The 23077-nt window shown below is 44.1% G+C and overlaps 1 protein-coding gene across 2 annotated transcripts in view; it reads left to right on the top strand.

The window, feature by feature from the left end:
• The window catches only part of CRYBG3 (crystallin beta-gamma domain containing 3), a 1300096-nt gene that overhangs the window by 727488 nt on the left and 549531 nt on the right, over positions 1 to 23077 (top strand). For both annotated transcript variants that reach the window (XM_069204785.1, XM_069204786.1), the window contains one exon: positions 2695 to 2727. In XM_069204785.1, the coding sequence (XP_069060886.1) occupies positions 2695 to 2727 (33 nt within the window). The remainder of the gene's footprint in view (positions 1 to 2694; positions 2728 to 23077) is intronic.

Raw genomic sequence — 23077 nt, 5'->3', positions numbered from 1 at the left:
GTTCTTTTTTTTTATAAAAAAAAAAAAAAAAAGGCAAAGCCACACCAGGAATAGAACCTACAACTAACATCCCGAGAGATTGCGACCTGAAGACTCCAGACACAAACTAAAGGGTGGGGAAAACTACTGCAGACACAACCAGAGTAGAACCCTCAGCATTCAGTGTGAGGATCTAATACTGCAACTAGTAGAGTGCCGGTGAACAGCGTAGCCAAAAGCACCATTGAGACTGGGGAAGCCTGTTTCCATGACAACCCAAAAAAAGGCCCTCCCGACCTCCCACACATAAGGGCACAGAAGCAACTAGGCCATTGACACGCTGAGAGATACGTGTGCAGTCCCTTTGCGCAACGGAAGGAATCCAGAGAACTGTCACCAATCTGCGAGATCTGCACACTGATATTGGTAACACAGAACAAGTGCCATGATTTTAAATCCCTAAAATTGGCACCAAGGAATCCAAAAACACACCGCCCGCACACCCAGCAAATGTGCTGTGTGACTACATACCCAGAGAGATGTGTGAGAAAGGCAGCGGCCCAGCCTTCAACCGGGCACCAGGAAGAGTTTCCGCAAGACCAAGGGCAAGAAGGTAAGCCTGGCAAACCCAAGCACTTCCAGGCCACCAACTACCAACAAAGTGCCTAACACCATGATAATACAGAGTAACAAATGAAGGTGAATAAAACAACCCCAAGACACCCAGCATCCTAGGGCTTACCTGACAGGAACATCTCAGGACCTTAGCAGACGTAGAAAAAACAGGTTGTTTTCTGTGCTTCTTGCCCTTATATTGGTATAGGGTAATTTGAGGATAGGAAAGGGAGGAGGTAGGGGAGGTGTTAAGTGGGACTTTTTTATTGGATCTGGCTAGGACACGTGGGCCTGGGTAGAGGTGAAACACCTCGCTGAAGTAAGTATTGGGACGAGAAATAGGGTTGAGGAGGTACTAGTGTTAATGAAGATTTTTTTTTCAAATGGGCCCCTTCGTCTATTTTTTTAAATGGATGCTTGGTAGCTAGGCACATGGAAAATGATGAAATAAAAAAACAGTAGGCAGACCACTCCCTATATCACAAGCCACCAGGCAAAGAGATTAGGGCTTCTAGAACAAGGCATTATGAGATACGGTTTGCTGGAAGAAGGTAAGGAGTAACAGGAGAGCATATTTTGTCTCATGGAAAGCGTAAATGCACAGAACTGCTGGCAAAACAGATTAATGTGAGCAACAAAGTAACAAAATTCAACACTCAGAAGTAGAAACATAGTAGTAATAATGTGGGCAAAAAAACAGCATGTATTCAGGCTATGATGTATGATCCAAATGTTCTTTTTCTAAACTTGAAAACAGACCTCAACATCACTGAAGATCAGAAGCATATTGAGCTTCGGAAGCATCTGGAAGGACGGAATAACAGTCTAACTTTTCCTTTTCCTGTTTGAGGTGTTTTACCCTGAAATAAATCCCAGGTTGTCTCGGTTCACAAGACTGCGGTCGCCAGCCTGGAACCAGCAAGCTGTAATCTTACTTAGCACTTTTAGATCCAAATTAAGCATAGATAATTTAAAGAGGTGCATTTGTTGATGTCTTTGCTTTAAGGACAGCCACGGTGCGGCCTACCTAGTTTGCTGGGTGTATTCATATCTCCTTAGAGTTTCGACATTTTTGTAAATAATTGAGGTGCTTATACATCAGATTAAACTCTACAGTAGACCACCAGCGATTTGTGTTTTGCCTGTTTTATCAAATATGGCTGCCTTCACTTCACTTCACCTGGCTTATACAACCAATACAACCTTTAAAATTACCTATTTAATATTCCACTATCACTGCAGAGCTGGCTGTGAAGCAGCGACTGAGAAGGTAGTATATGACAGAACAAATCAACTTAAGATGGTCACACAACCAGCCATGTTAAGATTTCTGTACTACCCGCCCGACCTCCCCCCCCCCCCCACCACCACGCTCCACGTTCCACATCCACCAGTTGTTTATCAGTTTGCATGGTACTATCCTTATTGTCTATGTAACCTGATTCCCCCCTTCAGTAAACCTCCAGCACATGTCCTTATAAACATTATGGATTATGTGTTCCACTCTCACAGCATCTGCTGTTTTATGGTTATCCAAGAAAATGTTAATTTGCATCTATTAGTATCAGTTCTGTTAAATAATTGTCAGTCTTAGTTTTAGGTTATCAGTAGATAAGGAGCAAGCAAAGGATAGTATATTAAACGTTCTAAAATGCCCTCTTGTCCGTCTGCAAAAATTAGCATACGAGACTACAGTATGCTGCTAAACGAAGACCACGCTTATTGCATAGTCAAATGTTTCCTCCCTAACATTGGTGAAGATGAGAGTACTTTCTGAAAATTAACACCAAATAAATTGATGTAGCCATGAATGTAGGTATCCTGCATGGACACCACTTATGGAAAAGATATTTGAAGTGATCACCAGCAATACACATAGATAGATAGTTGTTTATAAGCCGTTATACCTCATTGAACCTGATGAGATACATCAGTTTATATCCTGCTCATTAAAGGTCTCACTCAGCAGAAACATCACTGCAAGTCCACAATTTAATGTGTAGCAGCTGTCTTATAAATCTTTAAAGGCAAAATGTTTAATGTTGGCCGTTGGAATAACTATGAAAATATTGAAAATATGCCTTCCTTTTTATATTTCAGGAACCTGTTGGGAGGGATAAACATCCACATTTGGTATGTTACATGTCTTGCATTTTTAAGAATTAAATTCATGTTAAATGTAGTTGAAAATATTCACTTCCAAATGCCAATAGAGTTTCAGTCGCCTGTGAGATACATTAAAATGACCCTGCTGAAAGTAAGCGCTGCTGCTGTGGGTTGTATTATTCTGACAGAAAGTGGAGGTTGGCATGTAAAATAATTATGTAGTATGTTGGCCCTAGAGTCCATTACCTGAGACTGATGACACATCTGACAAATTGTTTTTAATTAACTTGTTTCCTTTTCATTGAACATTGTAGTGGAAATGGGCTAATTATTTGTAGTTATTCTGAAAACGGTAGGCAGAATTTCGAATATTTTACTACTTTTAAGCTGCACATGCTGGGTGAGACAAAGGTGGGTCCGGTACCCATCTCACAGCATTTATGATTCCCAAACAGATTCCGCTTTGTGTATGTATGCTCAACATTGTGTTTTCCTGTTCCTGTTAAGCTTGACACAGAGCTGGTTTAAGAGAGTCTGGTTCTGACTAGAACAGAATTGTCTCTTCCCAACATTATAGATATAATTTACACCACTCATATGTAAGCCATGAGTGGTGGATTTCAAAATACCGTTATATCTCCCCACTTAGTTGAACAAATACAAAGAAATGCACTAGAATTCATGGTCCTTTTAAGGCCCTTACAAGTCATCGATTTCCTATGGTTGAAGAGATGGGATCTTCATCGTGTTACCCTTGCTTTGTCTATTGGCATAACCAATGTAAAAATATATTGGATACTTCTACTTTTATAAACACCCCTCCCTCTGAATTTAAACAGTTGAAATATGCAAGCTCTGTATTACCGTATGCATATTTTACCATGCTTTGTTATTAGTAAGACTTATTTTCTGAAGTGAAAAGGTTCGAGTACAGCCTCTTATCCCATGGTCTGTTTAAAAAAAGAATTAACTGAAAAAGTTTGAGTTCAAGAAAATAATTTCTTCTGAATGTTGTATGAGCTATGAAAATCCCCATAGGAAAGATTCAATACCCATCCCCCAAAATGTGGCAATGTTTTTTTTTACTAACTCAGCGTTCTCTTGTGAAGTCTTAAATTATATTAACCGTACTTAATAGGTCTGAATCTTTCAGTTTAAAATGTCAACACCTTTCTCTAAACCCATCTCTTTGCAGATAATGGCTATTGTCATAGAGGATACTTAACATTCTGTTCTCTTCCATTGTGACTGTTGGGGATTTTATTTTAGAGACAGTTTCTTAGATGGGAGTAAGTTGAGTATCACAAATAATCTCTGTTTTGTAAGAAAGTTCTTCACAGATGGTTGGTAGAGAATGGTCTCTGTAATGTCTGGAGATTGGACAATCCATCAAAGATTAGACAATGTACTTCTCTTATATCATTGTTAAACCAGAGTTAACTCTGCGTGTGTCCAAAGTTTTATCTAATGTTTCAGTAACTTTGATTGTTGAAATACATGTTTCAGGCCATGACACAATGAAGTTAATGTTGATTTTGCACTGAAAATGTGCTGCATGTCTGCTAGACACCATCGAAAAGAGTCCTCCTGTGTTATGCCTGAAACACTTCATGCGCTTCCCTTACGCATGGTTGTTAGTTTCTTTTCACTCACATAGCCAGAGGAGTTCAAAATGCTACCAGTGAATCCTGCTTGGACCTGTGGAGCTCTTTTACTCTGAGGCTGGATGGCCCCGGATGTTGTAAGACAGAGGAAGCTGTCTTGCCCCATTGAAGGAATTCAGTTGGAGCAGTTGGTGCTGGTTGTTTCTTTTGGAACTGGAAGCTGAGTTGTGGGGATCTCCCTAAAAGGATTACAATGGGATTTAAGGAGACAATTTAGAAGTTTTGAGGTCTGATCTTAAAGATTATCCTAACCAGAATTTGTAGAAAAATCTCAGAATTTGCTAAAAAAAAATCCCATTGGAGGCCTGGTGTGGTGGGTAACACCAAACTCTCCTCAAGTTCTGGGCTTAGTTTTGCAAATGTTTTTCTTCTCTGACCCTCTTTGGTGTGGAATTTAAGGCTATAGTGGGACTGCTCCATCTTATCTGGCTTTGTGGTTCCCGCGTAGGACATAGGGTTTGGGTTTGCCCCAACATCTTTCAAAAATAAATCGTCACTTCACAGGCAGATGGTGCACCTTAGTCCAGTATAGTATTTGTGAATCCCTGACTTCAAACTATAAGTGAACACTTACTTAGCCACCAGTGGTGCCTGTGATGCACTTGATGATGGTCCAGTAAAACCAGGGGTCCCGACATGGTTATGTGAAAGTTGCTGAACATAGAGGAAAGGGTGCAACACACTGAAATAAGTCCATGTTGGTAAAGGGCCTGTGGTTGGCATTGGCCGCTAAGGGAGGTGGAATTATTAAATACTGTGGAAGGACAGGGGAATTCAAAATACAGAACTTCAGAAAAAAATGATGTTGCTACCTTTTTTGAGTTTTAGAACTGCTGTTAGTTGGAAGTGTTCACTGCACAGGGCAGCTGGACTTTCTTTAACCAAATTGAAAGGGTTTCTAGAGAGAGCATTAGGGGCATACTGAAAGGGGGGTGATTGGGTGTTAAACCCCTCTAATAAATGTATTTTTGTATAAATAGTTGGATACAGGTGCTTTCAGTTTGGTTTTGTGAAATATCAGTTGGAGTTTAGCAGTTATTTGTACATACACACAGACAAAAAACACACACACACTCTGTGAAGGTTCTCAAAAATATTGTATATTTTACAGAATATTGGGCCAGATGTACGGGCCGTGCAGTCACAAAACAATCCCAGTTAGCACCAGTTTCAAATTGGTACTAACCCATTCACAAATGGGAAGGGGTCCCCATGGAACCCTTTCCCCTTTGTGAATGGTAGCGAAAATATTTTTTCAGAGCAGGCAGTGGTCCCACGGACCACTGCCTGTTCTGAAAAAATGAAAAGAAAACTTTTCATTTTTGTTATTTTTAATGCATCCTGTTTTCATTTAAGGAAAACAGGCTGCATGTAAAAAAAAATAAAAAAAAATAAAAAACTGTTTTATTTAAAAGCAGTCACAGACATGGTGGTCTGCTGTCCCCCGCAGGCCACCATCTCTGTGAGGGCAGCCATTCCCAATGGGGTTGCAAATTGTGACCTACCAAATGAATATTTACGAGGTAGATCATTTGCGACCCCATTGGGAATCGCTAAGTTGTACATCAGTTTTTGCGACTCGCAAATTGCAAGTTGCTTTGACGTGTAGTTTGCGAGTCGCAAAACCTAACATTCGTACATGTGGCCCATTGTTTTTTCTCTCTTAGTACTTCTACCAAACTGCGTTCCTGACCCTTAGGCCCCAATCATGCACCTAGCTTGTCATATAATGTATTTAGACATTATGGCCCTCATTATGACCCTGGCGGTGAGTGATAAAGTGGCGGTAGTACTGCCAACAGAATGGCTGTAACTACTGCCAAATTAGGACCATGGCGGTAATAACTCTTATAGGCCGCCAATGTACCACACCAATCACCAGGGCGGAAACAACACTTACCACGGCGGTAGCCACCAACAGCCAGGTGGGAGACAAAGTACCGCCCACCATATTATGACACTGCAAACCACCACCTTTTCCAGGGCGGTACCAACACCACCAAAAGCCTGGCGGAAACACATCACTGAAAAGAACTGACTCACCATTGGAGACACAGGGAAGAACGCCGCCATGGAACCCGAACTGCAATTTTTCCCGATGATCTACGTTATGCTCCACCTGGAACACCAACGCCGATGAAGACGACAGTGAGTAGAGCAGCCTAGCACACAAGGGAGGGAGGGAGGGAGGGAGGAAAACGAGAGTGACACACATGCACGACATACCCCCGGCGCACACACACCATACACACAACCAGCGGCACATGAAAAACAATTTGCACCTGATACATGGCAGAATAATGCAAGGACAACAGGAATGCACAAAAGTGAATGCATTCAAATCAACAGCTAAAAAAGTATCGAATTGTCAATGAAACAGATATGTACAAATGTACACAAAGGCACACTGCCCAGTCCAATGTTCAAAGGGCCCACATGGCCACAAGTCACAGTCTAAGGCCCAACTCGAATCCTGACCTCATCCGTATAGAACTCTGCAGGGGCATCCGTTTGTAGTGGGCAGGCACCTAAGGGAGGGGGTGACTCCCTCAGCCGGATTCGGGAACAAGCCCACTGGTTCTGGAGGGGGCTCCATGCCCATTTCCCTGTCCTGGGGAATGCAAGGCCACAGTCTCTCAGGTGGGTGACTTTCCCACTGCTTCTGGATGGGGCAACATGCCCATTGCTCTGTTCCGCGGAGTGCAAAGCCACAGTCTCTCAGGTGGGTGACTTGCCCGCTGGTTCTGGATGGGGCCCCTCGTACAGCAGCCCCTGGAGGGTGGCCTACATGGTGTCAGCTGGTAGTGATGGCTGCAGTGTGATGGAAAATGGAGGTGTTTCCTGGCTCCTTCCCACTTCTTGCCTGGAGGTCTGGTATCCTTCCCATCACGACTAGGTGGTGCCACCACTGTCCCCATGGACTGTTTGGCTGAGGTGCTGGGCTGGGTCGTTGTGACCCTGCTCTGAAGGACACGTTGGACAAGGAAAAGCTTCTTAGGGACGGTGGGGCGGGAGGAGGGAGGAGGGATGGGAGTGGAGGTTGAGGGAGTGGGGAGGTGTATGTCTACTGGATTTTGGTGCAGGTGCATGGGCTGTGTGCTGATGTGAGGTGGATGGCTGTTGGTTGTGTGAGTGCTTGCGTTTGTGTCCTCTGGAAGGGGGCAGACAGGGTGGGAGAGGACAGAGGGGATTCATGCATGGATGTTGTGGAGGTGTCTGTTAGTGAGGTGTGTGTGCTGCTTGGTGGGGTGATGCTGGTGGTGGATGGTGATGTAGTGCATGCAGGTGTGTGTGTGTGGATGTGACTGGCAGGGAGGTGGAGGATGAGGAGGAGGGGGAGACAGTGGAGGCAGTAGATATTGTTGTCTGCAACCATATGTTGTTTGTGTGAGTGCTTGTGGGATGAAGTGTGGTGCTTGTGTTTGCCCGTGCCACTCTTGATGTTGTCATGTGTGCATGCTCATCTGTATGTGTGCCTGGTATGGGTTGGGGTTGAGGAGAATGGGACTGGGAATTGGTAGTTGCACACGTACAATGGCTGCCATCAGAGAGGAGGCCAGAGCCTGAATCGATCTCTGTTGGGCCGCCAATCCACTGTGAATGCCCTCCAGAAATGCATTGAATTACTGCATCTTGGATGCCAGCCCCTGGATGGCATTCACAATGATTGACTGCCCTACAAAGATGGACCTCAGGAGGTCAATAGCCTCCTCACATCAGAGCAGCAGGGCTGACTGGGGCAGTGCCTGAGGTGCCTGGATCGAAGGAGATGCCCACCCTTCTGGGTGAGCGGGCACGGGCAACTCGCTGAGGGGCTACTGGGAGGGCAGTGCTGGTATGGGGGTGGCTGCTGTACCTGCAGCTGGGGTGGTCACAAAGGTGTCCGCCACCACCAGGAAGCTTCCATCTGAGGAGGTATCGGAGTCTGTTTTGTCAGCCGCAAAAGCCCCCACTGTGGCTCAATGGAGTGAAGAAGTGATGGACTGGGGGAAAGCAGAAGGGGTGGTAATTAGACGGGAAGATAATATCGGTATGCGAGATTGCCCAGTGGCCCAAGATTGGGATATTTTAATGGAACAATTTCTGGAAATGACTAGGGAGAGGGACACTCAGGTGGGCGCCTGAGAAACTCCATAGCTCTACATCTGATACACTCCTTATGGGCAGGGGGTACCCACAAATGTCACAAATCCATGGTGTAAATACTCGTATGGGGAACCAGATAAGTAAACAGAAGCAACGGAAACAACGCAGTCCCCCTTGCTACTGAGTGATATGGAGATACAAAGATTTGATCACTAGGAATACCCCAAGCCATAATACCCAGGAACCCCACACACAATCGACACGGATGTCTGGTTAGTAGATAAGTTAGGTAGAAATGTTAAAAGGAAAAATGGCCAACAATGTTACACTCAGTGCAAAATTGTTATTATATGTTAATAGTCAGGAGACCCATCTGAATTGTATTATTTGATCATACTGCAATTGCGTGCCAGCAGCAAAAAAAAAATTATCAGGATAACTCCTTCTGAAAAATTGCTTAACAAATAACAATGGATGTCACGCCTTGAAAACAATACAAAATATGTTTAAACAAAAAAAATCAGAGTCTGTTTTGTCACATCCTGTCTCTGCCGTGGTGCTCCCCTCGCCCTCCGTCCCACTGGTTCTTTCGGCGGACTCTGCCTCCAGGGTCCTGTGGGAAGCAGCTCCCTCTGTCGCCAGTGACCCTGCTCCTCCGCCAGATGATGCTAATGCACACAAGGACAGGATGACAGAACAAAAAAGGGGGGAGAGAGACAAAGGAAACACTTGGTCAATGACTGCACCAACACCACAATTGGCATACACAGCACCGTCACACACAGGGAACAGGCTTAAGCACTATGCATTGCACTGCCAGTGACATGTCTAGCTGCTAAGGCAAGATGAGGGCCACACACCGCCAACTGCAACCCAGGGTCCGCTCATCCTTGGCGAAGGCACGCCATAATCCCTTCTTTTGATGAGGGCTGACCTGCAGAGGCAATATAGACAGGGAGAACACCATTAAACTAACAGTCCAGGCTATCACACAAATGGCCCACCATACCCCTTTCCATCCCCATTGGCACACACACCGCCCGGCGTACACCACCACAAGACATTCAAACCCCTCCCCCCCATGACACAATGCTTGCACACACATCTCCATGCATCCTTCCCACATGCATCGTTCCTGAAGTGTACTCACCTGTTGGTCTGGAGGCCCAAACAGAAGTCCGTACTGGGGTAGGACCCCATCCACCAGTCGCTCCAACTCATCTGAAGTGAAGCCAGGGGCCCTTTCCCCGGTAATATGGGCCATGGTAGGTCCAGACACAGGTCACAGCAGCAAACGCAGTGTAGGTGTTCTCCTGTTGAAGGTCAGGAAACAATTGAGGAATCAGATAGGAAATGGCAGTCACGTCCGTGGCGGTGTACACCGTCACTGCAGGCGCAGATCCCCATTGGCCACTGTACTCCATAGGGCCCCATATTATCCAATGAGGAATTGCACGGTGGTGCAAGACCGCCTTCCGCCACGACGCCCAACGCCGGCTGAATTATCACTTCCACCCGTCCCTACATACAGGACAGGCAGGGGGGTACAGTCATATCTACATTTACTGCGTCACCGATTATTTTGCACATATCTCGCCATTAACCCTGTCCCATTACATAAGTGCACCAAGTGGACTGCAGTTATGGTTCCATTGTTCCAACTGCGACAGCCTACTCACTCTTCTGTATACCTACCACTGCAGATGAATAGTAGGTGGAGACATACTCCTGTATACAAACCCCTTGTGGACTTAGCTACAGGCACATTATCCTCACCTACAGACTGGACAGGGCCACAATCACAGAGCTGTGTGCCTAATTAGAGCCAGACCTGATCTCATTTATCCATCATCCAACTGGGATCCCTCCTCTTGTGCAAGTGCTGTCAGTGCTCCATTTCTTGGCAACTGGCTCTTTCCAAGTACCAGTGGGCTTGGCAGCAGGTATGTCGCAGCCAATGTTCTCAATCGTGCTGGCAAGAGTCTTGTCTGCCCTGGTAAAACACATGTGCAGCTAAATTACTTTCCCCCAGGTGGAAGAATTGGCCACTGTGAAGGTCGGATTCTACAGAATGGGACATATCCCCAGTATCATTGGGCGATTGACGGTACACATATTGCGTTTGCCCCTCCACCCCTTGCCAGAAGGAACAGGTGTTCAGGAACAGTAAGAGTCTCCACTCATTGAATGTGGAGATGGTGTGCCTGGCGGACCAGTACGTCTCACACATCAATGCTAAATATCCTGGGTTGGTGCATGATGCCTTTTTTCTGAGGAATAGCAGCATCCCAAATGTGATGGCCCAACTACAGAGGCACAGGGTGTGAGCCTTGGTCACCACCCACTGTATGTTAGTGTGTGCCTTCTGGTGTTAACCCCATAGGATTGTGTGAGACTAAATGTGCTTCCTCAATACTTGCAGGTGACTGGCTACCCAAACCTATCGTGGCTCCAACCCCTGTGGGGAATGCCAGGACAGGGGCTGAGGAACGGTATACTGAGGCACTGTTTTGCTTTCACTAATGACCGAGCTGACAGAAATCTCTGGAATGCACTTCATAGTTCAAAGAAGACATATCTTATTACTTTAACAAAAGGTTCCTAAAAAATTAAGATTAGTAGGTTGAAAGCACACGTTTAAAAATATTCACAGCAATGAAAAGAAAATATATCAAAATGATTCTCACCTGCAATGTACAGAGCTAATATATGTGATTATATTTCAGCATAATTGCAAAGCAAAGAATAAAGTAAAAATTAATCACCGTAGGGCCAGCCAAGCTCTTCATCTTTCGCATGCCAGCAAGAAGATGACCCCATTCAACTGCAAGAAAGAGATATCCACCCTCACGGGACAAGTGTGTGTGTCAGGCATTCAACGTCTAATCCTGACCAAGGTCATGGAAATTCCCCCACTACTGAGCAGGGCCACCCCTTTTATAGTTTAAACAACCATGGAAAGAGCCTTCTGAAAGGCCCTCCCGTCTCATATGGAAATATTCAAATATGTTGGCTACTGTAGGCCAGAGTTGGAAGAAAAACATTGAAATCTAGCCAGCATTTCAAGGGTCTCTTTCCAAGGCTGCACCTTTCCCTGCACTGAAGAAAACAAAAAATACATACGTTCTTATCATGAACTGTTTGTGTTTGGTGAGAGAAAATACGAAGAAACAAGCTTAGTTTACCATGTGGAAAAACACAGACATTGCAGTTGAGGCGCTGCGGTTGAGCTAACGCCACAATAAAGCCAATAGGCAGCTAAACTGAATACAAAATGTAATCTGCAACTGGTGAATACTGAACAACTAATATGCACAGTGGTGCAACACAAAGTCAGTGGTCAAAAACATCTATTTTCATTACAGGCACATGGGCGAACCAGACGGGTCATCAAGAGCACCTTTGGCCTCTTGAAGGCCAGGTTCAGGTGCCTCCACCTGACAGGTGGATCCCTGTGATACTCATCTGAGAAGGTCTGCCAGATAGTAGTGGCATGCTGCATGTTGCACAACCTGGCTCTCAGATGCCATGTACCTTTTTCGTAGGAGGAGGAGACTGGAGATGCCCCTGTGGCAGCAGTAGACCCTGAGGACAGTGAGGATGAAGAGGCTGAGGACGAGGACAACAAAACATCAGTTATCGGTCAGTACTTCCAATGAGACACAGGTGAGACAGTGCAACTGCACATTCCTGTGACTATTGGTGTATTCTGTGTGGCAGTAGCATGATGGTATTAACTTCCTTTGCATCTGAACTTACTGTCACCTATGGTTTGTCATTTTACAGATGTTGGTGATATAACAACTGTGTATTGATGCGCTGACTACAGACTGCTACAGGTCCTTTTTCTATGCTCTGAGTGTACAGTTCATTTGCACAGGATGTGACTGTTTCCATGAATACACATTTCAATCCATAAACCACTAGTAGTCAAGTTGTGTTCAAGGGTGTTTATTGTAGTGCTAAGAAATTGAGGGGAAAGTACAATGGAATGGGGTGATGATAGAGGACAGTCCGGGGTATTGTTCCAGTCTTTTAGTAGCACAGGTGCACTGTCCAAGGGGCCATAGGAAGTGGAGCAATGGCAGTTCAAAGTGTACAAGGTGACTGAGTGGGACACAAGGGGGACAAACAGGAGAGCCTCATTTCCTGGTGCCGTTAGGGCAAGTGTCTCTGGCTTCTGTCTGGGTCGCAGAGAACGTTTGTAGGGTGGTTGACCTTCTGCAGGGGGGGTGCTGGTGGCCTGTGCGTCCTGTAGCAGGGCCTCCTGGCCACTAGCGGCAGCGGAAGTGGAGGGCTGGTCAATGGACTGGCTATCGGTCGGGGCCCGCTGGTGTGCTGTTGCCTCCATCATGATGTTGGCGATGTCTGCCAGCATCCCTGCTATGGAGATCAGGGTGTTGTTAATGGCCTGCAAGTCCACCCTGACCCCCTGATACTGTCCCTCCTGCAGCCGCCTGTTCTCCTGCATGTTGTCAAGGATCTGGCCCATCGTGTCCTGGAAATGTTGGTAGGCTCCCAGGATCTCGGAGAGTGCCTCCTGGAGAGTCGGTTCCGTGGTCCTGTCCTCCCCCTGGCGCACAGCAGCCCTCCCATTGTCACTGTTGGCCTTATGCCTATGTCCCCTGAACGCTGTGCCCACTGCCACTGACCCAAGGTCCCTGATTGTCTTAGGTGTGAGGTGTGGCATGGGGTCCCTGTACAGGTGGGCACACTGCCGATTGACATGTCCTGGGGACAGAGGTGTGGGTACACTGGGAGGGTGCTGTGGAGTTGGATACTGAAGGGGGAGGCTTTGTGGTGGACTATGAGTGGGCTTGGGTGACCGGCTGTCCAGTGGTCCCTGATGGGCCAGGTAGGTCATCCAGATCCAGAGTTACTGTCATCACTGGGGGCATCTTCTGTTGGGGGACTGGATAATCGTGGCACCTCCTCTCCGCTGACATTGGCTGGAGGACCTGTGGGGATGTAAGTGATGTATTATGCTCCATGTGTGTGACATATTGTACATCTCTGGCTTTTCCTCTATCGTTGGTGTTCCCCTGCTACCTTTTGCTTGTGTATGTTGATGTATTGTGGGATTGTTAGTTTCCCTATGCTGTGCATGCTTTAGTGATGGGTGTCCATGCAGGGCTAGAAGGGCTGTCCATGCATTGGTATAGCATGCAGGGCTTGGCATTGTGGTTTGTCAGATGTGTAGGTTCAGTATGGTGGATGTAGTGGAGTGATGGGGGTGAGATGACATGCAGGTATCGGGGTGATAAGTAGTAAAGGTTGACTTACCAGTGTCCAGTCCTCCGGCTACTCCAGCGAGGATGCAGGATTGTCAAGACTTGTTCCACCCATGCTGTGAGCTGTGGGAGAGGAGGTGGGGATCCACTGCCTGTCCTCTGTATGGCGATCTATTGCCTTGCTGCCAGAGAACGTACCTTCCCCCCCCAGGTCGTTCCACCTCTTCCTGATGTCGTCCCTTGTTCTTGGGTGCTGTCCCATGGGTTTCACCCTGTCCACGATTCTCTGCCATAGCTCCATCTTCCTTGCAATGGATATTTGCTGTACCTGTGCTCCAAACATCTGTGGCTCTACCCCGACTATTTCCTCCACCATGACCCTTAACTCCTCATCAGTAAAACGGGGGTGCCTTTGTGGGAACATGGGTGTAGTGTAGTGTGTTTGTGAGAGTGTGTTGAGCAATGTGGTGGGGTGTGTGATTTGGGGTGCGTGAGGGATGTATGGGTGTAAGTGGCGTGTGTCTAGTTGTCGCAGTGGTCTTGGTGTCAGTCTGGTGGCAATGATTTGTATTTGTAAAGTGTTGCGGGTAATGTGGGTGTGTGTTTTTTATAGTGGTGTGGGTGTGGTGTGTATATGAATGTCAGGTGTATGTTTTTAGAATTGGCCAATGTAGTGTTATTTTGTATGGGGGTGTCCATTCTGAGTGCGACGGTATGTACTGCCAAAGGTTTAACGCTGTTGAATGTCTGCCGTGGTGATTCGTGGGTGATAATATGATGGTCGTTGTTTTGTTGGCGTAACGGTATGGGTGTTGGAACCGCCACTTTTCCACTGACCTTTGGACTGGCGGAATTTTGTATGTGGTTGTATTCTTTCGGATTGGTGTGTGTGTGTGTGTGTGTGTGTGTGTGTGTAATAATATGGCGTACGGGTATTTCCCACTGCGGCAGTATGTTGACAGCCGTCACTGTTGCAGTAAGCGGCATTTACCGCCAGTCATGAGGGCCTACATGTAAGCTTAATTGTTGGAAAAACTGAACCACCCCTCCCCCCCCACAAAAAATCTTAGAAACTAAGCTATGCCCCTCAGAGTAAGAATAATTTGCCAAAATGTTGCTTTTTAGGCAGAAGGAGGCCCATGTTTTACATATTCTGCTAGTATTTGAGTAGATTAGTAATGACAAGAAACGAGATGTTTCAGAGAACGAAAGTAAATTATTCAATGCATCGTTCTAGTCTGAGTCCGTACACGACATGTGAGTGGCTGCAAGAATCTTTAGACTGTCTTGGTGATGAACAAAAACACATTCAAGCCCTCTTTGGTGAAGACCAGAGCACTGCTAGAACTTCCCCTTTCCCCCAAAAGAATGCATGCCCCTTTGCTCCAGTGCTATCAGATGGCTCCCCCTGATGAGCTCAGGGGTCAGTTACCCGGATAAGGACGGGGAAGGTGAAACCAGTCTGCCTTTCAATTTTTCTACTCCTCTGTACTGCTTTCAGGAGGAGATCCCTGCCTTAGCCAGAGCAATACTGCATCTACTGGGATGCAGAACCAATGTACTGAGAAAAGGAAAGGACAAGGCAGACACCGTAATAATGTCTCAGTATAGTTAGCTCTTAAACAAGAATGTACAATTGCCAAGGAAATACTGACAGTGAGCTTTACAACATGCTGCATACTTTCCGGGTATGTTTGGTTGTATGGAAACTGTGCACTTTGCCATTTGATGGAGAAATAAAGGTAATCGGTAGCCGTGATGAGTGAGCAGCCCCTTCTCTTTCATTAATTTATTGATATCGCTAAAATAATGTGTAGGTTTCACAGAAATACTGAAATAAAACACACATACGAACATAATACTTTTGTGACTGAGGAAATATCACTAGGGAGATATCGCCTGGTAGCAGGTCTGGGCAGAGAGGCCACAGTGTGTGTTGCTTACGAGTAAATCGATTTTGTAGGTGCAGGAAAGGGCGCGGAAATTACATTTTAGAAAGTAACATAGGCCCGGTCTGAAAGTCAATGGGGTTCTGAAGATATGATTATGAGATCCGTTCTCACAAGAGCCCTCACTGGTTGAACCAAATGCAAAGGAAATACAGAATACATGCATCAAATTTCTTGTTATCACTGCTTCAGGCAAATACTTTTTTCTCAAAGGTCCTTTGTCTACAGTCAATAGGGCTGTTGAAAGACCTTTCATGAATGTTACAGTAGATCCCATGTTGTATGAGGTACATCCGTTCTTTCCAAATTGTTTTCACACCCCAAGAATGCAAATTGTGAACTATTTTAAATATTACTTTACGTGCAGTCTGCAGTCTGCCATTTGAAATTTGTCTTTTAATTTTAACGGTCTGGGTACACAAAATCCTAGCATTTTAAATGCTTATACAGTAAATTATCACTTTAGATATTTAGAGCGTCTTGAAAGAATGCCCCTCTGAGATGTGATTCTTGCCTTAAGGCTCTCTCCTCAATGACGAATAAGAATATGAGCAATGTTTTCTTAAAGTTGGTCGTAATAGAAAACTCTATTTAGTGCTATAGGATTAGCAGACATCATTATGGATATTTTAACATATGCAAATTATGTCACTGGATACAGATTCAGGGTTTGGGGAGGGAAATGGGAAAAAACTGGTGTCTGGGGCCATATCCCATAAAGTCAGCACTGAAAGTCATAATTTAAAAAACTGTCTTTATGACAGTTTTAGGCTGACCGGTGTCTTAAATAGTTGAAGATGTGAAACCGCGCTATTTTACCACCTTAGACTGTGGTAAATGGCTACTTTTCACTGGAACTTTGAAGGCCTCTGCTTCTTTGAGTTTGAAATGCAGCAGCATTTATTCACATTTCTAAAGTAAACAACAGAGCACAGCACAATAGTATGCATAAAGCAGTATAACTACACAATGTGAACATTACATGGGCACAAAAGAACAGTCAAAACCTGACTCAATGCAACAATCTCTGTACGTTTTGAACTGCAGTTTATGCTTTTCATCAGTGCTTGATTTGTACTTGTTTCCAGTGCGGAGCACCAGCACTTATTTATGAGGGCCGGCACTTATTTTTCTGCCTCAAGCATTTACTGCGAGCAAAAGACACATATGGGAAAGACAGAGGAAGAGAAAAACGAAAAAGCATCACAATGGAAGGAAGCAGAAAGCTGCAAGTGTGAGCTGAAGGGGCAGGGAGTGGCTGTACATGGATTAAAGATGCCCAAGATGGAGTCAGGATTACAATGCCTACTTGTGTTCTCGTACGTAATTGCAGCAGCTGCATATTTAAAAGAAGGGCTTTGGGCACCAGCACCTTTTTATTTACAAATAAAGCACTGCTTTTCGTGAATTCAAATGTACATTGCAGATGTTACTCATGTCCTAATTAACTATGTGTCACTGCATTACTACAAAATTGGTACTGTAAAGAGTTCAACAAACCTGCCAAGTTGAAATCTGTGACTTTAAAATTTCACTCAGATGTCTACAGCAAAGACATTGACCCACTGAACACTCTGTCTTAGTGTATTGCAGAAAGGGGTGTCTTGATTTAAGGGGATAATTTCTCTTGTAGTATGTCATGATTAATGCGTATTGGTTATAAAGTGGCATAACCAGCATCACAATAGCAAACACACACTTTACTGTATTCCAGTTGTTGATATTGCCTGTTGAACTCATTCTTCTGAGGCATCATCCAGGAATACTGATTGATTTAGTCCCGTTTATGCTACTGAAATGTCGGTGTCCACGTCCACTACCCTGTTTGAAAAGGGCAACTGTGTGGCTGCTTTAGCACCTGATAGAGTCTTATATCTATTTAATGGTCACACTATGGCTGGGGTGGAATGAAACAAAGGAGTAATTTCTGGACAAAGATAACAAATGGATGAGCACCCCACCAAGGACCTAGGACTCTGGGGGAAGCGCAGACAAGTCTTACCCCATTGATTATGGCTCCCAGTACATGTGTACTAGGGTGGTATCACTAGGGAGAGGGATACTGTTCTACCGTACTATGAGTGGTCCAGTGTTTCCAAATCCAAGAAAACACTGGGGCCCATTTTTATTGGACATGGATGCACTCTCTAAAACTGCAGATGGAAAGAGACCGGGACCCTGGGCAGATACACACCTAGGCACTAGCCCACCAATGCCAAAAAGAATACTGACTTTGCTGAATAAAAACAAAAAAAGAGCTTGAGGACAGATGGTCCTAGAAATATTTTTTCTCTTACTCATGAATTCTGACCTATTAAGCACCCACCTACATTAGCCACCACCTGAATTTCCACCAACCGTCAAGAAGACTGTGTTCCACCTCCCTATTGCTTGCCCACATTCCGTGCATCCACCGAAGCAGAAGTGGATGACATGCCTACTTCCACATAGCAGCAAAAACCTGGAAAGACTTCCCACTCATCTCCAGACCGTCACCTCTCACCTGGAAATCCATAGAGCTTTCAAGTCTTGGCTATTCGAACGAACCGCTGAGACCTGCAAGCGGCTGGATATCCTCAAGGGTGATTAGTCGTACTTTACAAATCCTGTTTGATTGATTGATTAAAGCAACCAGCAGGCAGATGGTGGTGAAGGTGCTAGTTATACAAAATATGATTGTGACAATAAAGAATGTATAGTTAGTGCATCCTTCTGGTCCACTAAAAACAATCATCTGATAGTGAATGATAGAACTAGATTTGCAACCCATGTATAAGATTAAATGACTACCAGTAGACTTTTGTTTTAGGAGTTGACTATTTTGGTTGAGCAGCAAAAAAGAAAATCAAAAGTACTGGACGAGTTGTGAAAATGAGCAACTTTGAAGAGCCAACTATAACCATGAAAATAAGCCATACGAGACAGACCATTGTAACGTGGTCTTGAGCACGCATATGCAAGAAGCAAAACAAGGCAAAATGTTGTATTACACCCACAATCATTTTGGTTAATGAAAGCATCACTCATTATGAATACTCAGTCCTAAAATTAAAGGCTTCGTCATTGCCAAAATCTAACCCTAAAATGACACCTGGGGATTACATGCAACTCTTCATCATCTCATCTCGCTCGAATCCCAAAGAGATTTCCTAGACATCTACAACAAACAACAAACCATAGCAGACAGCAACATGTCTTTCTCTGTGACTATAGGGGTAGCTTCAAGTGCAAAACTGTGAAAGATCACAACTTTAAAAAAATAAACTGATGTTAATCACAATTATGCGGATAGAGAAGACCCTTGACAGAAAAAGTGCAGCAGCAGTTTAAAAACAAAGTACTTTATCTGTAGCATTCATGCCAATGTAACCACTTAAAGTAATGAAGTAACATAGTCCTCCTCTCCAAGTGAGAAGTGCAGGACATTGGGATATTAACAGAAGAGGGTGAGTACCCATCTCAAGTAATAACCGCAAATCTTGTCAGGGTGAACCACTAAAGTCACAAAATAAGCCTCAGCTTACCCCCCTCCTAACTACAGCACAGAGCAGACAGGCTTAACTTAGTGGCAAGGTTTAACATGTTTATGCAGTACCAATAAAAGTAATGAAGTCAAAACACAATGCAAGAAAAATCCTAAACCAATTTAAAAATATCGAGTAGATTTTAATAAATAAAATGGCACCAAGATGACAATCCAGTAAGGGAAACAAGAGTTGTTCATTTTTAATGTTTAAGGTTCAAAATAGGGCCAAAATATGTTAAGTGCCAGCCACAATCATCTGGTTGTGCTTGACCGGTAATTAGGCATAAGTTAAGGTCCATGAGTCAGATACAGAAACTGGTTTTGACCCAGTCTCTCGAATGTAAGTAAAAAGAATCCTCAGTTTCCCTTGGGCGCAGTCTTGGTGAAGCTGTTGACTTTTAGTGTGAAAGCTCTGAGCGGGAGAAAGTTTTATTTTGCACCCATGGTAAGTCCCTCGCCTGTTGGATAAATTTGCTGCTTTCAATTGGTGAAGATTGCTATGCTTGGACTTAGTCACCATTAGTCACCAGGCTTCACTGTGTGAGATATTTTTTCTTCAAGGTCATGCTGAATTGAATTTGCAGCTGTGGAAAAAGTCAAAGTAGAAGCAACTTGAAGCATTGACCCAGAGGCAATGCACTTTCATTGGATCAGCTAGCAGGTTGGTCATTTTCCTTCGGATGTTTTTGGAGCCAAAAAGTTTCTAAATCTCAAGTTTCAGGATAGGTTAGGAGGAGTACATTTTGACACCAGCAAAGGCTCCCGGACCTTGAGGACAGCACTGGCAGGTCAAGACTGAGTCCAAGAGAGGCCCACAGCATGGTCAAAGGCACGTCCAGCAAAAGTTCTCAGGGGTATTCCTACCTGCTTTTGCAGCACTTCCAGTGTGCCCTACTTAAAGCAGTCCTACACTGCTGTAAGCCTGTCTGAATCCAAGATGGTGAAACCCCTCTTCCCTTGTGCGGAGCCTGTATGTCCAGAGTTAGACAGTAATCAAAAATCGTCAAGGGAAAAATCTAGTGCTACAGTACGCAAAATAATGTTATTTCCATCAAGAAGTATCAGAGAAATAGCATGAATGAGAAAGATGTTGGCTGACAAGTGTTACTTTTCAACTGTTAACATTGAAAAGGAGTACTAAAAGTTAAATTGGAAAAAGTAGTAAGATTAGAAGGGTTCTGGAATTTTGTATTGTGGGGCGTTCAGTGCCCAAAAATGTGTTGAATGAAACTTTAAATTTAATGTTAGAATCTTTGAGTCGGAACTGATGACAATTGATGGGAAAAGTGTCTCACAGAGAATCTACAGGTTTTAACAGGGTGAAATAGTGGCATATTTAAGGCATGCATAAAGTAGGAGGTGACAGTGCTACAATGAGCAAACCTACTACAAAAAGAACATGAGAACTTAGCACCCTTGTGGAGACCGCAACAGTTCTCCTTGCCTTGCATGGTGGTTCAGAGGGAGTCATTAGCAAGGCCACTGCTGATTGGGCTCCAAAGCAAAAACAACCATGTCAAAACCTGATGGCAAACTTATGTAATGAAGAGTTTGCGAGTAGCTAATGTATATAGTTTAAATATAGACTAATAGATGTTTTTTCAGAATGTTTGGACTTTGCCAGATTTCTCAGGGAGCAGACTACTTCAGTGCCGTCCTGTACCTTAGAACACAAGAAGTATGGAAAGATGGAGTGGCTCCCTCTAAGGTGACCAATTCAGTCAAGGGCCTCTTTTAGATGTGTGGCTGATATGCCACTCTTATTAAGGACAGCCTTTCATTTCACCCACATTACACGATGCACCTGATGATTGATTGTAAGTCTCTAGTGATATTGCCAACTATTAAGAGACATGGTAATACACATATTTACTATCTCTAATCAATACCTTGTAGAGTTTGTGTTCCTCATCTGTCAGGGTTGTCACTCTAATAGGTCTTGGTAATCAAAACTGTATGCCTTTTCTGATGTGGGCATTTGTTTAAAATATTCTTAGAGTCTAAAGCTTCTTCCAGTTCTTCATCATGGGCCTTCACTGAGGAGACATTCAAGCTGTTTATCTGTGAGGTCTTTTGTTTCATTTAAGGAAGGGCATTGAGAGGTAATTAAGTAAGAAAGAGCAGTATTTGAAAAGCTGGCGGTTCTTTAAGAACTCAAAGGATAGCAATTTGCTCGGCTCAGAAGAACGGTAAGAGGAATTTGATGGTGCTGCTGGTCATGAAACAAAATCTGTTAAACAGAAACATGGACAGGGCAAGAGTCATAGTAGGGCTGACACCGGGCCTTTAAGGAATGAGACAAGAATCAGCCACTTAGAATATCTTCTGGAAGGGGTTGGGGTTAGTCCATGACATTGGGAGACTTATTGATGAATTCAGGGAACACTGGGAGTGGCTATGTACCCAGTATATGTGGGGTTTGAGGAAGAACTTTAAGAAAACCTGGTGGACTTAAGGAAGAAAAGCCTGATGGATTTAATCAAACAGTCTGTTGGGGAAGCTGCTGAGCAAGGATGCCTCTATCATGCTAGAAGAGTAATCTTGTGAATTCCTGAAGCCTGCCACTGCCCCACTTGGGATTGAATTCTGCAAAGGATGTATAGCCGTCATTAAATCCCAAAAATGTTAGATATAATAAAGCCTTTCAGTATAATCACAGCTTTCGAAATAGTATTATTGAAACACAACAGTTATCCAACATATTCAGCATCATTAAGCCCTTATCACATTTTGGCATTGCTGCTGCAACCAGGATCTCTCCCCTTATGTCTAACTTTCTTCTCTGCCCATACTGGTTTTATAGTGGTGTGATTTACAAGTAATATACATGCTCCTGGAGAGGGGTTGTCAGCTGTAGCTTCACTACATGCTGGAAAGGTGTTCCACTTGGCCTCTTGGGCATAGCTACAACAGTTTGTATGAAATAGGCCTTGTAGGATTTATATTAATTGCACCTAAATGCAAAGTATTAGAATGTTGTACAGTTTAGACGGTACAAGCCAAGGACTGAAGTAGGTAGGGTAGGGTAGGGCAGGGCAAAAGAAAGAGGTAGTGGAAGGTCAAACAAGGAAGGGTAGCTTTTAAAACACCTGTCATATATGAATAACCTGAACCATGTATTCTGCATTGAGCCTTTGGGTATAGTTGCCAAAGACTGCAAGGCATCTTCCCTTTGCTATGCAAAAAAGTTTCTAAGCAGTGGCATCCTTTGTCCCAACCGCATTTTGCTTTGGCGATGGAGCCACAGGCCTTCATTTTGAAGACAAATCCATGAACAGTTGCAGCTACAGTGCCTGGAATAGTCTCTGCTGATGATCCTCAAAAAAAATCTCACAAACATAATGAGCTCAGTACATCAGTTTGGAGAGCCTCAGGGATTAAATATAAACTACAAATTTACCTTAATGCCCTCATGGACAGGAATCTCGTGTTCAGAAGGTTTACTCATGTAACATACATTGTATCTTGGAATCAACATTTATAAAACAAGAGAGGAAAATTTGTCTTACATAATGTATGTTTTGCTTCGATGAGACCAATGACTAGGAGCGGAATGACAGACGTTACTTGTTCAAATACTTTATTGCTGTTCTCTTGCAACATTCTGTCAGTTGGCTGGCCCTCTTCCAAAGCCAGCACACCTTTATGTCTCACTGCAGGTATAGTAATGTGCATGATAATTCTGTTTGGATGCTCAGTGTTATATAAACTCCACCCTCAAATCGAGAGTAGCCCACTAGAATTGTTTCTCATGAATCCCCTAAATTTCCCAGACTGCATAAATAAGAGCATCCATCGCAACTGTAATCATTTTGTTTAAGGTAAATAGAGGCATCTATAACAACTGTAATTTTTTTTGTTTAAGGTAACTTTGCCACCAAAAAAATAGTAAAAGAAAAGGTGGTTATCTTTCAACAATTA

Source organism: Pleurodeles waltl, chromosome 8 (genome assembly GCF_031143425.1).
Source record: "Pleurodeles waltl isolate 20211129_DDA chromosome 8, aPleWal1.hap1.20221129, whole genome shotgun sequence".
Lineage (NCBI taxonomy): Eukaryota > Metazoa > Chordata > Amphibia > Caudata > Salamandridae > Pleurodeles > Pleurodeles waltl.
This window is presented reverse-complemented; position numbering and strand designations above follow the sequence as displayed.